Source organism: Callionymus lyra, chromosome 15 (genome assembly GCF_982586985.1).
Source record: "Callionymus lyra chromosome 15, fCalLyr1.hap1.1, whole genome shotgun sequence".
NCBI classification, from domain to species: Eukaryota; Metazoa; Chordata; class Actinopteri; order Syngnathiformes; family Callionymidae; genus Callionymus; species Callionymus lyra.
The window spans coordinates 6,827,209-6,842,865 of record NC_141832.1 but is presented as its reverse complement, the minus strand read 5'-3'; the positions used below and the strand labels follow the sequence as shown (position 1 = coordinate 6,842,865).

At 43.7% G+C, this 15,657-nt stretch overlaps 3 protein-coding genes across 4 annotated transcripts in view; 2 read left to right on the top strand and 1 right to left on the bottom strand.

Moving 5' to 3' along the window:
- Positions 1-1,724: 1,724 nt before the first annotated feature.
- Positions 1,725-4,475, bottom strand: dcaf7 (ddb1 and cul4 associated factor 7). The gene is made up of 7 exons (XM_087809500.1): positions 4,162-4,475; positions 3,652-3,810; positions 3,184-3,295; positions 2,995-3,113; positions 2,717-2,926; positions 2,418-2,535; positions 1,725-2,337 (listed from the first exon to the last, which is right to left on the bottom strand). Exons 1-7 carry the CDS (start codon positions 4,297-4,299, stop codon positions 2,165-2,167), a joined length of 1,029 nt encoding a protein of 342 aa, XP_087665626.1. The 5' UTR covers positions 4,300-4,475; the 3' UTR covers positions 1,725-2,164.
- A 101-nt stretch (positions 4,476-4,576) lies between these two features.
- Positions 4,577-12,161, top strand: asb16 (ankyrin repeat and SOCS box containing 16). Its single transcript, XM_087809499.1, has 6 exons — positions 4,577-5,787; positions 6,074-6,341; positions 10,765-11,173; positions 11,496-11,579; positions 11,715-11,825; positions 11,885-12,161. The coding sequence occupies exons 1-6, from the start codon at positions 5,457-5,459 to the stop codon at positions 12,068-12,070; spliced, it is 1,389 nt and encodes a 462-aa protein (XP_087665625.1). The 5' UTR covers positions 4,577-5,456; the 3' UTR covers positions 12,071-12,161.
- Positions 12,162-14,751: 2,590 nt separating this feature from the next.
- The window catches only part of tmub2 (transmembrane and ubiquitin-like domain containing 2), an 11,272-nt gene continuing 10,366 nt past the window's right edge, over positions 14,752-15,657 (top strand). The window contains exon 1 of one of the 2 annotated variants that reach the window (XM_087809897.1): positions 14,752-14,830. The gene's annotated coding sequence lies outside the window, so the exon portion shown is untranslated. The remainder of the gene's footprint in view (positions 14,831-15,657) is intronic. The other variant, XM_087809898.1, reaches the window with a different exon arrangement.

Below are 15,657 nucleotides of genomic sequence, written 5' to 3'. Positions count from 1 at the left end.
AACTGATCATGAAAGGTTTAAAGTTTTATATAATGTGTTCATTTGAATACTAAGTTACAGAAACTGTACTTTTTTTGTCAAGGTTTTATTAACGATGGTTTGAAAAGGTTTTATACACGAAGGTTCTTGGAATGTGAAGGTAGAAGAATCTTTAAGTCCAGAATGTTTTAAATGATTCATAAACTTGGTGTTTACACTTTAACTGGTTTAAAATGTTTTTCAATTCATGATGGTTTGACAAAGTTGATACTTGTGTATTCAAATGTTGTTTTTTTTGGGTTTTTTTGTACAAGGTGTTTGTAAATGTTTATACTTTGTTTAAACTGAGTTTGTACTTAATCATCATCGGTATTTTTCATCCAAAGGTTTTTTGTTGTAATGTATCTACTTCATGTTTCCATAATGGTTTGACATGTTTTATAAAAACAAGGGTTTGACCTTCACGACTCTACACCAAGTTGAAGTGTTTTATACTTGGTTATTAGATGGTCTATGTATACATTTATATATTTTTTAATGTTTTCTGCCATTAGCTTTGTTTTTGTGGCTCTCACAGACCAACCCAGATGTGACCAGAACCTTCATCCCTGGACTAACAGTTCAGCCCGAAACATTTAGATCAATTCATCCTTGACTAGTTCCTAACAAGTTCTCTTAAAATAAAAACTCTTAAACTTTTTACTGACTCTGTGATTGACTACTTTGGTCTTATAGGGTTTTACATTATGGTTTAACTTTTTATCATAGGGTTTAACTTAAAACATTAACTTTTTTCCATGAGTTGAACGCTTAAAGTTGACGAATGAAGTCTTCAAGTTTCAACATTGGCTAATGTTCTTGAGACTCTTGACATCTGTGGATCATCTTGACCAGAACCATCTGGTTTATCATGAAAATGCATCTTAAACTCGATGCAGAAGATTCTCAACCTTTAATTTAAAGCAGGCTGTTGCTCCTTAGCTTTGGAACGATCTTCTCTCTGTGTTTGATCTACTGACTCCTTTAAGAAACATCTTAAGATGTTTTTATTTGTTCAGGCTTTTCCTTGATTTTTCTGGAACTCCTGTTGTGTTATCAGTTTTATCTTGACCTTTAAAATATATCTTTCTAAATAACTTTACATTTGTTTTTGTACCATAATCCTCAACCATAACCAGTGATGAGACATGTTCACACAAGAACTTTTACAGTGAAAATTAAAATCACACAAAACAAGTCAAAGTTTAAATCAACTAGTTGTAAGTTGTCATCAATAGTTTAAGTACAAAAATCTTAAAGGTACACAAAACTACTAAAACGTGTTTTTCACTTTTTCAAACCATGGATTGGCTTCATCAGCTCATGCTCTGACGTCACATCCGGCGCGATGCTAGTTTAGAGTCAACTGAAGCTTTGAGGAGTTTGTACAACTAGTTTATTAAAACACCATCTTTGTCGATCGATCAATCACTTCCGGCTTTCACGACACGTGACTTTCACCCCGATGTGTGGGCGCCGCTGATTGGCTCAATAAAAATAAGATTTTTCCTTTAAATAATGGTAATTGATAAAGAATAGTTAAGTTTAAAGTTTGCCAACATACATCTTTACTTGTGATGTGACAACGTTAGTGATTTAGTCAAAATAAACTGACTCTGGCGCCCCCTACAGGACTACTCGAGTTTAGCCACAGAAGACACTTCAACAAATCACTGGCATGAACTGAAGAAAGAACCGAGTCAGAGTTTACTTCCTAAGTCACGGAGGAACCATTTATTAGAGCAAAATCCAATAATAAACTTTATGAAAAAGGCTACGACATGACACTCGCTTCAGTGGATATATTTATATGTATGTACACGTCTTGTAAAACATGCTACAAGATCAGCTCCAAACAAGACAAACACTTTCATCTCAACAAAGAAACAACTTTTTCAAATCACAATAAAAGTCTGGCGAGAAGATGGCGGATCCCACTGTGGCCACGTGTCCGTCGTCAGAGGTCACACGGTCTCCGTGACGACCTCCGGCAGAACCGCCGTGAGCAAATAAATAAGAGCGAAACCACATCGAGAAGAAGAAGAAGAAGAGCGGCGTAAAGACAAATGTAAACCAGGTCGTCGTGGCGGCGGAAGCCCCGGGGCGCTCCCGAGTCCGACTCAAGTCCAGATCACTTCTTCTCGGTTCAAACGCGCAGGATCTCCAGACAGTTATTGTAGCAGATGGCGATCCAGTCGGGCTGCGTGGACGCCCACTGCACGTTGTTGATCTCGCCCTCCGCCGTGTAGGCCAGGATGGGGTCCTCGATGGCTCGCGGCATCTGCTGGATGTCCCAGATCAGAGCCTGGTGGTCGTCAGCTGGAGAGGAGAAGATGATGATGATACCAAGATTCATTATAACATCTTTAACATCTTCTGTCTAACGTTCAACGCCGTACCTGCGGTGCAGATGTGACAGGACGAGTGAGGAGCCCAGGCAATGCCGTTCACGCAGGCGCGGTGGTTGTTGAGTCGAGCCACCGGCGTGCAGGGAACACGGACGTCCAGGATCACCACCTGTGGACCATGTTCAGTATGAGCTTCAGACACGTTTGTAAACTTCAGATATTTACGGATTTTAAACAAACAAAAATTGAAGACATAAGATTGAAAGAATAAAAGAACATTTCAATGGAACCCTCCTATGGTCCACGTGTGTAAGGTAAGGTAAGGTAAAACTTTGTTGATCCAGACTGACCTCCATGCCGTCCATGGCCATGGTGGCCAGGTAGTTTGGGTCCTGCTTGTTCCAGCAGAGCCGGAGCAGCGGGTGGTGCTGCGGGTCCTCGTAGATGATGGTGCTGTGCTCCAGGTGGCGCAGGTCGAACATACGGACGGAACCGTCGGCGCCGACCGAGGCGAACATGTCTCTGCCGCCGCCGGCTCGACTGAAGGCGATGTCGTACACCTGCAGGACGACACGGCCGTCAGACCCGGGGGAGGAGGGGGGTCGTTCACCTGGAGGTGGAAACTCACCTCTTTGTCGTGGGCGATCAGCTGCGTCTTCACGTGACCCGACACCAGGTTGACCCGGCCCAGGACCTGACCCGTCTCCAGGCCCCAGATGGTGCAGGTGGTGTCGATGCTGGAGGTGCCTGCGGCACGAACACACACACAACGGTCAGACGTGAAAGTGTCGTCGTCGGATCGGACGAGGAATCTTACCCAGGAGGTTCGGGTCGACTTCGTTCCAGTCGAAGGAGGTGAGAGGAGCACAGAAGTCAGAGTTCTTGTTGTTGTTCAGTAAACACTCCAGACGGGTTTCTGTGTCGCTGACCTGCACACACGACGTGCTGACTCGTTACTCTGGAAGTTTATCACTTTTTAACATTTGATACTTTAATGTTAGGATCTAAAATGTAAAACAAAATTTCAACTATGTTTAAAATAATTTATATATTGAAAGTTTTGTCAAAATGAATGATTTGATTTTTTACAGCTTGATATTACAATAATTAATAAACAAATATTGCTTATAAAAATGTTGGTATAATGGCGTCACCAGACAAAACCAACAGAACACAGAGCTACATATAGAATTTAAAAAATATATATTCATGTCATTTGTTATGAAACTCAATGTGGTGGAAATAATGGTCTTGAGACAACAGAGTGTTTCTGGACGACAGTTACCCTCCAGATGCGCAGGTAGTCCCCGCTGGTGGCCAGCAGGTCCGGGTAGACCCCCTTGGTGTCGGGGATCCACATGATCTTGGTGGTGGGGTACGGATGGTCGAACGTGTTTCTGCAGACAAACTCTGAGCTCTCCTCCTCCAGGCCCACCAGCTGGACCTGAGCACACAAACCGTTGAACAAATTAGTTCATAAATCACAACAGGAAGTAACAGTGTTTACAAGTAACACGTGACGGAAGTGCTGCTATAACAAAACATTCTATTGTTTCTCAAGTTAAAACCATTTTTTAATTTAAACACAAGCCGATTCTGGCTTTAAAGCTGCTTCATATTTGACAGACGTATTGCAACAAGTCTTTTTTCTAAAGTCACAAGTTTAGATTTAGACTATTTTGAATGGTTTCTCATGACGACAACAACAACAGCAGCAAGGCGCGATGCAGCTAGCATTAGCATTAGCCCAGCAACATCGCTATTTTTAGCCGATAATGGACCAAAAATAACTCGCCTTGTTGTTATATTCCTCCACGAAGCTGCCCAGGGCCAGTCGGAACCTTTTGTCCGGGCGGACGCTCCAGTTCATGGCGTAGACGGTCCATGGAGCCTCGTACTTGTAGATCTCTTTTCTCTTCCCGTGCAGCGACATCCTGCTAACAGGCTAATGCTAACAGGCTAATGCTAGCTAACTACCAAATCAGTCGCGTCGCGGAGAGATTACGCGCAGCTCGGTCCGGTCGCGGCAACAAACGACGACAGACGCACTTGAAGTCAACATTGGATCGAACCGACACCGAGGCGGAGAGACGAGCCGAGCTCCTCAGTCAACAAAGAGCAGCATTGCTACGAGCGACACCGAGCAAGCGCGAGTGCACGCTCACGCTTCCGGCCTTTCAAAATACTATTTCCGACTTCCTGTTGCGGTGTCAAAATAAAATATACTTCTACGATGATAAATACGTTTTATTGTTGCGTTTCAACAGCTGTTTCACTGACTCATCTAAACTAATACATTGACTTTATTTACCAACAGTTACAAGTGAACAAACAACAACAACACGTTCATTCAAATGATTTATGTCCCAGTTTTTAAAAAAAAAAACAAAGATGTAAAAGTTCAATATTGTGTTACACATGTGTCACAGACACGAGATTGAAATGATACGTTTGACTTTCTTAACCCTTTGACATCTCTGGAGCACACTGATCATCTGGTTCGATCACCAAAGTACGGTGGCCCAGACACTCAAAACAAGTTGACAAACTGATGCATGGACAAGTTCCTGAAACAAACCTTTTAAAATAATGTCAAATGTCCTGAAAACAAACCTTTCAAAATAATGTCAAATGTCCTGAAAACAAACCTTTCAAAATAATGTCAAAGGTCCTGAAAACAAACCTTTCAAAATAATGTCAAATGTCCTGAAAACAAACCTTTCAAAATAATGTCAAATGTCCTGAAATAAGTTTAAGACATTTTGTTTTGCACTTCCGGGTCACCGTACCAAAGAGAAACACTAAAATATATGATGAACAAACATCCACTGCAAGTTGACTTAAGTATTTCTTACACTATAAGTTACATTTAACTTGTTTAACGTAGATTCAGTCATGACTCAGTGGCGCCATCTAGTGGATCTTTCCTCGAACGTCTCATGTTTCAAACTATTAATACCGAGTCAGGACTTTGAGCGACACACACCTGTTTACACGGACACGCAGTTCGTAAGCAGCACGTGACCAAACACACGCACAAAGGTGCGTTTTCCAGGTCTCCCCTGTGACGTCACACAGGTGAGTCGAACCATGGCGACGTTTCCCTTCACGTCCGCGTCGCTGCGGTCTCTGCGGCTGGAGCAGGAGCTGCAGGACTGGGAGGACCAGAGGAGGAGGTCCAGCCTCAGGAGGGCCCGGGCGCGGGACCCTGTGCCCGCCGCGGCGCCGAGACGTCCCCCCGCCAGAGGAGTCCAGGAGGTGAGCGCGGGTCCTCCGCTGGTCCGCTGCAGGGACACGTCCGTGCACGAAACGTTCATGCGCGGGGACATGAAGGGCGTGTACGCGCTGCTAAAGGAGCCCGCCATGGTGCACGCGCTCATGGAGACGGTGCACGAGGAGATGGTGTGGACGCCCGAGATGGGTGAGAACATGTTTGTTGTGACGTCACTTCAGGTCAAACTCCAGTGACGGGGTCAGCAGGGGTCAAGGCTAGGCTCAGATTTATGGATTCAAATGAACATGTTCAAAGTTTTCAAAAGTATTTCATGTGTTTTCTGGAGAATGTTACGTTGAAAGTCAATAATAGTCAATAAATATATCAATAAATAAGATGAAAATAGTCAAATAAAGATAAAGATCAAAAATAAAACGTTCATGTCACGTGTTGAAGATCCTTGATTGACACATGAATCCAACGCTTTGTCCAGGTGTGTTCACGCTGAGTTCAAAGGTCAGACACAGTTCTGCGCTGAGACTGGCGGCGGGTCAAGGTCACTCCAGCTGTGTGGAGGAGCTTCTGTCCAGAGGAGCCGAGGTGGACGCGTGTCCAGGAGGAAACACGGCTCTTCACGACGCCTGCTCTGGAGGTCACGACCAGTGTCTGCAGCTGCTGCTGTCGCACCAGAGTGACCCGGAGCTGCTGGACCGGGACGGACGCGCCGGACTTCACCTGTGCAGCTATGCCCACTCTGAGAGGTCAGTGACTCCTTTACTGTGACTCATTTACTGTGACTCGCTTAACTGTGACTCCTTTACTGTGACTCCTTTACTGTGACTCGCTTAACTGTGACTCCTTTACTGTGACTCCTTTACTGTGACTCCTTTACTGTGACTCCTTTACTGTGACTCGCTTAACTGTGACTCCTTTACTGTGACTCCTTTACTGTGACTCGCTTAACTGTGACTCGCTTAACTGTGACTCCTTTACTGTGACTCGCTTAACTGTGACTCCTTTACTGTGACTCCTTTACTGTGACTCGCTTAACTGTGACTCCTTTACTGTGACTCCTTTATTGTGACTCCTTTACTGTGACTCCTTTACTGTGACTCCTTTATTGTGACTCGCTTAACTGTGACTCCTTTACTGTGACTCGCTTAACTGTGACTCGCTTAACTGTGACTCCTTTACTGTGACTCGCTTAACTGTGACTCCTTTACTGTGACTCCTTTACTGTGACTCGCTTAACTGTGACTCCTTTACTGTGACTCCTTTATTGTGACTCGCTTAACTGTGACTCCTTTACTGTGACTCGCTTAACTGTGACTCCTTTACTGTGACTCGCTTAACTGTGACTCCTTTACTGTGACTCCTTTACTGTGACTCGCTTAACTGTGACTCCTTTACTGTGACTCCTTTACTGTGACTCGCTTAACTGTGACTCCTTTACTGTGACTCCTTTACTGTGACTCGCTTAACTGTGACTCCTTTACTGTGACTCATTTAATGTGACTCGCTTAACTGTGACTCCTTTACTGTGACTCCTTTACTGTGACTCGCTTAACTGTGACTCCTTTACTGTGACTCGCTTAACTGTGACTCCTTTACTGTGACTCGCTTAACTGTGACTCCTTTACTGTGACTCCTTTGCTGTGACTCGCTTAACTGTGACTCCTTTACTGTGACTCCTTTACTGTGACTCGCTTAACTGTGACTCCTTTACTGTGACTCCTTTACTGTGACTCCTTTATTGTGACTCCTTTACTGTGACTCGCTTAACTGTGACTCCTTTACTGTGACTCCTTTACTGTGACTCGCTTAACTGTGACTCGCTTAACTGTGACTCGCTTAACTGTGACTCGCTTAACTGTGACTCCTTTACTGTGACTCGCTTAACTGTGACTCCTTTACTGGGACTCCTTTACTGTGACTCGCTTAACTGTGACTCCTTTACTGTGACTCCTTTACTGTGACTCCTTTACTGTGACTCGCTTAACTGTGACTCCTTTACTGTGACTCCTTTACTGTGACTCCTTTACTGTGACTCGCTTAACTGTGACTCCTTTACTGTGACTCCTTTACTGTGACTCGCTTAACTGTGACTCGCTTAACTGTGACTCCTTTACTGTGACTCCTTTACTGTGACTCGCTTAACTGTGACTCCTTTACTGTGACTCCTTTACTGTGACTCCTTTACTGTGACTCGCTTAACTGTGACTCCTTTACTGTGACTCCTTTACTGTGACTCGCTTAACTGTGACTCCTTTACTGTGACTCGCTTAACTGTGACTCGCTTAACTGTGACTCGCTTAACTGTGACTCCTTTGACTGTGACTCGCTTAACTGTGACTCCTTTACTGTGACTCGCTTAACTGTGACTCCTTTACTGTGACTCGCTTAACTGTGACTCCTTTACTGTGACTCGCTTAACTGTGACTCCTTTACTGTGACTCGCTTAACTGTGACTCCTTTACTGTGACTCCTTTACTGTGACTCGCTTAACTGTGACTCCTTTACTGTGACTCGCTTAACTGTGACTCGCTTAACTGTGCCTCGCTTAACTGTGACTCCTTTGACTGTTTGTGTCTCCCCCTTTGTTTGGAACCCCTACTGTCTCTGAGCCCCTCTCCTCCTCTTGGTCTTCCTTCACTGCTGTATCTTTGGGTGATATTTCAGCACTAGTGAACAAGATGAAACCCTCCTCTTGCTCAGATGACGTACTTCCTTGTAGGCTTTTTATCAAAGTATTTGATGTAATTGGCCCCTGGGTTACCAATATGGTGAACCTCTCCCTTTCCACAGGGGTTTTTCCCAATGCATTTAAACATGCCATTGTGGAGCCTCTGCTCAAAAAGCCAGGCTTAGACCCGACTGACCTCAGTAATTTCAGGCCTATTTCTAAGCTCCCTTTCTTGTCCAAGATCTTGGAGAAAGTGGTGTCTGAGCAGCTGTCTTTGTTCCTGGATCAGAGCGACATGTGTATAAGAAGGTTCAGAGTAGACTGTACTTTCTGAGGAGGCTTCGATCATTTAACATCTGCAAGAAGCTCCTCTGCATGTTCTACCAGTCTGTGGTGGCCAGTGTCCTGTTCTATGCTGTGGTGTGTTGGGGTGGAAATGTGTCCAAGAGGAGTGTCAACAGGTTGGACAGGTTGATCAGGAGGGCTGGTTCTGTGGTTGGAATGAAGCTGGACTCACTGGTGACAGTTGCTGAGAGGATGTCGTTGAACAAACTGCTGTCCATCATGGATGATGACAGTCATCCTCTGAACACTGTCATCAGTGAGCAGAGAAGCAGAATGAGTGCACGAATGCTCCTACCCAGGTGCAAAACAAATAGACTCAGGGACTCATTCATCCCTCGGGCTATTAAATTGTACAATTCTGAGTTCGGGGGCAGGAGTGGAGTGAAAGTATCTGGATGTTCTGTTCCATGTTAGTCTTTGTATCTTTGTCTTTGTTGTTTTTTTTTTGTTTTTTTTCCTTGACCTATGTTCTTTGTCTTTGTCTTTAGACTTAGATTGTGTCATCTTGTTCTTCCTCTTTATGTTCTTCTTACTTTATTTTTTATGTATTATTTTTTATTGTTTATGAAAAATTGCTGGCTATTGGTAAAAAACAATTTCCCAAAGGAGACCTCCTGAGGGATCAATAAAGTTTTACCTTACCTTACCTTACCTTACCTTACATCCATGAGAAGTTTCAGTCTGGCTTCCGTAAACATCACTCTACGGAGACAGCTTTACTGAAAGTGTCCAGTGACATCATGATGTCGACTGACTCTGGTAAATTCACTGTTCTGGTTCTCTTGGATCTGTCGTCAGCCTTTGACACAGTTGATCACCAGATCCTGCTGAGAAGACTAAGGGATGAAGACTGTCTGGATGTTTCTGCCAATCAAATGAGGTCTGAATCGGCAGATCTGTTGTGTGGAGTCCCTCACGGTTCTGTTCTGGGTCCTTTATTGTTTTTGCTGTACTTGATTCCCCTCGGTAAAATCATTCAGAGATTTCCTGATGTTTATTATCACATTTTTGCTGATGACATCCAGCTCTACTGCTCTTTTGATCCAACTGAGCCTCAGAGGCTGAACTTAGTCAATTGTTTGCTTAAAATCAAACAATGAGTGAAAACACTTTGCAGCTAAATGTGGACAAAACTGAAACTCTGGTGACTCGTTTGACTGTGACTTGATTCACTGTGACTCGTTTGATTGTGACTCGCTTAACTGTGACTCCTTTACTGTGACTCCTTTGACTGTGACTCCTTTCACTGTGACTCGTTTACTGTGACTCGCTTAACTGTGACTCATTTCACTGTGACTCCTTTGACTGTGACTCCTTTGACTGTGACTCTTTTCACTGTGACTCCTTTGACTGTGACTCCTTTGACTGTGACTCGATTCACTGTGACTCGTTTGACTGTGACTCGTTTGACTGTGACTCCTTTGACTGTGACTCCTTTGACAGTGACTTGATTCACTGTGACTCCTTTGACTGTGACTCCTTTGACTGTGACTCGATTCACTGTGACTCGTTTGACTGTGACTTGTTTCACTGTGACTCGTTTCACTGACTCCTTTGACTGTGACTCGTGTAACTGTGACTCGTTTAACTGTGACTCGTTTAACTGTGACTCGTTTAATTCTGACTCCTTTCACTGTGACTCGCTTAACTGTGACTCCTTTGACTGTGACTCGATTCACTGTGACTCGTTTGACTGTGACTCGTTTCACTGACTCCTTTGAATGTGACTCCTTTGACTGTGACTCGTGTAACTGTGACTCGTTTAACTGTGACTCGTTTAATTCTGACTCCTTTCACTGTGACTCGCTTAACTGTGACTCCTTTGACTGTGACTCGATTCACTGTGACTCGTTTGACTGTGACTCGTTTCACTGACTCCTTTGAATGTGACTCCTTTGACTGTGACTCGTGTAACTGTGACTCGTTTAATTCTGACTCCTTTCACTGTGACTCGCTTAACTGTGACTCCTTTGACTGTGACTTGTTTGACTGTGACTCATTTCACTGTGACTCGTTTCACTGACTCCTTTGACTGTGACTCCTTTGACTGTGACTCGTTTCACTCTGACTCGTTTCACTGTGACCCGTTTAACTGCGACTCAGTCAAACGTCGTTTGAAAGGTCTTTGAAAGGTTTCACAATGACTCGTCCTCCAGCTGTGCTCGTCTGCTCCTGGACTCGGGCGCAGACGTGGACGTGAGGACCAGAGGATCCAGACTCACTGCGCTGCACGTGGCGGCCCGGGAGGGTGCGGTGGCGCTGGTGGAGCTCTTCCTGTCTCGCGGGGCGGACGTGAAGGCCACGAGCGAGGAGGGAGAGACGGCGCTCAACGCCGCCTGCTCCAGAGCCGAGCGGCCGGCCGAGGCGGGTCGGTACCTCTCCGTGGTGCAGAAGCTGCTGGACGCCGGCGCCGACCCTCGGACCGCGGGCAAGAAGCGCCACACGCCGCTTCACAACGCCTGCGCCAACTGTGTGCCGCGGATAGTGGAGCTGCTGCTGAAGCACGGAGCCCGAGCCAACGCCCAGAACTGTGCCGGGCTGACCCCCATGGACTGTCTGGTCCAGGTGAGCTCAAGCCCCCGCCCACTGAAAACACTGTGTTCTTCTGGAGATGAAATCTTGTTGACCATAACCACACCCGCTCTGCTGGGATTGGTCAAGCATGGAGGTTTGTCACCGCGCGTCATCAATGGTCTCCACCTCCAAGGGACTCGTTGTATAAACAGAGCGTGATTACAGCTGGAGGAGTGAAGCCATTATTACATCATAATAGACTTTCGTAACCTCTTGTTTGCTCAGATTTCAGAGCAACAAGTTGAAAACATGTCCGTACGAGTTTGTCTCTGAACAGTTTTGAGAATTTTTTGAAAGTGTTTTTTTGTCTCAGGTGGTCGAAGACTTCCCAGACCAGGAACCTGAGAACGTCGCAAGGTTTCTTCTCAATCATGGAGCCAAACCTGTTCCTCCAGAGGTCAGACAAACAGTTGTGTCAGAAGTGTTACCTGAGAGCAGGTGAAGAAGAGAGTGCAGGCAGTGACACGACGAGTTAGAAGAGTCAGAGTCGAGGAGGAACTTCAGATGAAGAAGTAACAATATGTCTCCACAGATGCTGAGTCGGTGCGTTCTCTCTCCTGCCACCATAGAAGTTCTGCTCAACTCCAGCGTCTCCGTCCCTCGCTGCGACTGGCTGGACTCGCTGCCACAACACACCTTCCAGGTGCTGCCGTCGCTCTGACGCTGCTGTGTTCCAGGCTGACCCGGACTTCTGTGTTCCAGGCGGACCCGGACTTCTTCGAGGTGCTGAGGCGGCTCCAGGACCAGCCTCGCTCGCTGCAGCATCTGTGTCGGTGTGTTGTGCGTCGGACTCTGGGAGCTCGCGTCGGCGTCTGCGTCACGGCCTTGAACGCTCCCAGATCTGTGCAGGAGTATCTGCTGCTGCGTCCAGAGGGGGCGCTGAAGTGACTGATGAATCTACTATTAGAGTTTTATGATAGTCTTTTCTCTCATGTGTGACGTGTTCATAAAGATCTTTCTTCTCTGCAATGTTTTATGATAGTAGTGACACACACACACACATACGGCAGCTAATGAAACTACGTGATACTATCATGCAACTATGTGTTACTATCAGTGATACTATCATGAAACTACATGTTCCTATCATGAAACTACGTGTTACTATCATGAAACTATGTGTTACTATCATGAAACTACGTGTTATTATCATGAAACTACGTGATACTATCATGAAACTACGTGTTACTATCATGAAACTAAGTGTTACTATCATGAAACTACGTGTCACTATCATGAAACTACGTGATACTATCATGAAACTACGTGTTACCATCATGAAACCTGTCTTGTGTTCTCCTGCTGATTAGTTATTGTCTTCACCTGTCTTGTGTTCTCCTGCTGATTAGTTATTGTCTTCACCTGTCTTGTGTTCTCCTGCTGATTATTATTGTCTTCACCTGTCTTGTGTTCTCCTGCTGATTAGTTATTGTCTTCACCTGTCTTGTGTTCTCCTGCTGATTAGTTATTGTCTTCACCTGTCTTGTGTTCTCCTGCTGATTAGTTATTGTCTCCACTTGGTCTTGTATTCTCCTGCTGATTGTTATTGTCTTCACCTGTCTTGTGTTCTCCTGCTGATTAGTTATTGTCTCCACTTGTCTTGTGTTCTCCTGCTGATTGTTATTGTCTTCACCTGTCTTGTGTTCTCCTGCTGATTAGTTATTGTCTTCACCTGTCTTGTGTTCTCCTGCTGATTAGTTATTGTCTTCACCTGTCTTGTGTTCTCCTGCTGATTAGTTATTGTCTTCACCTGTCTTGTGTTCTCCTGCTGATTAGTTATTGTCTTCACCTGTCTTGTGTTCTCCTGCTGATTAGTTATTGTCTCCACCTGGTCTTGTATTCTCCTGCTGATTGTTATTGTCTTCACCTGTCTTGTGTTCTCCTGCTGATTAGTTATTGTCTCCACTTGTCTTGTGTTCTCCTGCTGATTAGTTATTGTCTTCACCTGTCTTGTGTTCTCCTGCTGATTAGTTATTGTCTTCACCTGTCTTGTGTTCTTCTGCTGATTGTTATTGTCTTCACCTGTCTTGTGTTCTCCTAGTGATTAGTTATTGTCTTCACCTGTCTTGTGTTCTTCTGCTGATTAGTTATTGTCTCCACTTGTCTTGTGTTCTCCTGCTGATTGTTATTGTCTTCACCTGTCTTGTGTTCTCCTGCTGATTAGTTATTGTCTCCACTTGTCTTGTGTTCTCCTGCTGATTGTTATTGTCTTCACCTGTCTTGTGTTCTCCTGCTGATTAGTTATTGTCTCCACCTGTCTTGTGTTCTTCTGCTCCACAGCTGCCACTGATTGCTGGCAGCATCTTATTCTGTTCACTCTCCCTCAGTCTTTGTCGGTTCGTCACACTTGTTGTCCTGTGTTTGTCTAGTTCATGTTTCACGTTATAGACTCCAATTCGAGATTGTTTGCCTTCCAGGTTTTGATCCTGGTACGTTTTCTCGTTTTTCTGCCTGCCTGTGACCTTGACCTGTTGTTTGGATATCGTACCTGTTTGCTGTTTATTCCTGGACTACTGTGACGATCCTCTCCTGCTCCTGATAAAACTGTCAAGTTTTGTCGATCAGACACTTTCTGCTCCTGGGTTTCCTTCCGCACCATGACAAATATCATGAAACAAGGTAAAAATATCATGAAACAAGGTAATAATATCATGAAACAAGGTAATAATATCTTGAAACAAGGTAAAAATATCTTGAAACAAGGTAATAATATCATGAAACAAGGTAATAATATCTTGAAACAAGGTAATAATATCATGAAACAAAGTAATAATATCATGAAACAAGGTAATAATATCATGAAACAAGGTAATAATATCATGAAACAAAGTAATAATATCATGAAACAAGGTAATAATATCATGAAACAAGGTAATAATATCATGAAACAAGGTAATAATATCATGAAACAAAGTAATAATATCATGAAACAAGGTAATAATATCATGAAACAAGGTAATAATATCATGAAACAAGGTAATAATATCTTGAAACAAGGTAATAATATCATGAAACAAAGTAATAATATCATGAAACAAAGTAATAATATCATGAAACAAAGTAATAATATCATGAAACAAGGTAATAATATCATGAAACAAGGTAATAATATGTTGAAACAAGGTAATAATATCATGAAACAAAGTAATAATATCATGAAACAAGTTAATAATATCATGAAACAAAGTAATAATAACTTGAAACAAAGTAATAATATCTTGAAACAAGGTAATAATATCATGAAACAAAGTAATAATATCATGAAACAAGTTAATAATATCATGAAACAAGGTAATAATATCTTGAAACAAGGTAATAATGTCATACAATAAGGTAATAATATCATGAAACAAGGTAATAATATCATGAAACAAGGTAATAATATCATACAACAAGGTAATAATATCTTGAAACAAAGTAAGAATATCATTAAACAAGTTGATACTATCATACAACAAAGTAACAATATCATAAACAAAGTAATAATATCATACAAACGTGATAATAACACGAAATAACGTCTATAGATAAAATAAACTCGGCGCCGCCTTATGACGTCATCACGCAGCCTTCTACCGTATTGTGGTTCTTCCAGCAGCTGCTAGCATCTCTGTCCTCGGTGCAAACATGCTCTGAACACGTCACGAGGTGAGATTCCACTCGTTTCAAAGAACACGCGCTGGACAAACACCTCCTGTGTTGCTGTGAGTGTCGAACTGGACGCAATAGATGCGCACGAGTGTTTGGATCGTGTCGCTGCTGCAGCTGTTAGCTCGAGGCTACATCACAACCTTCTGTGATGACGCAACAAAACAGCTGTTTTGATGTCCCATAATAGTTTCTTCGCTTGTGATTGTTGTCAGACTGACCTCCTTCAACATCCGGTCGAACGTAAACAACTGTTTACTGTGAAAAAAACAACTAATTCTACGTCATTTCAGCGGCGAAATGTAGACGAAATATTCACGTTCCATCCTCCATGACGTGACGCAGATCTACCCCGAGTCTCTTGAGGTTGTATTACATGAAGAAACATCAACGATTTAATTTCAAAGAACTTAATGTCTCAAGGTTGCGGGTTTGATTCCACCTGAAGCAAACTTCTATGTTCTCTGTGTGTGTGAGTGGGTTTACTCTTGGTACTCCTGGTTGGTTGAGACTCTGGATCGTCTTGAGGTGTGTGTGTGTGTGAGAGAGTGGGTTTACTCTTGGTACTCTTGGTTGGTTGAGACTCTGGATCGTCTTGAGGTGTGTGGGTGTGAGTGTGTGTGTGTGTGTGTGTGTGTGTGTGAGAGTGGGTTTACTCTTGGTACTCTTGGTTGGTTGAGACTCTGGATCGTCTTTAGGTGTGTGTGTGTGTGAGAGTGGGTTTACTCTTGGTACTCCTGGTTGGTTGAGACTCTGGATCGTCTTTAGGTGTGTGTGTGTGTGAGAGTGGGTTTACTCTTGGTACTCTTGGTTGGTTGAGACTCTGG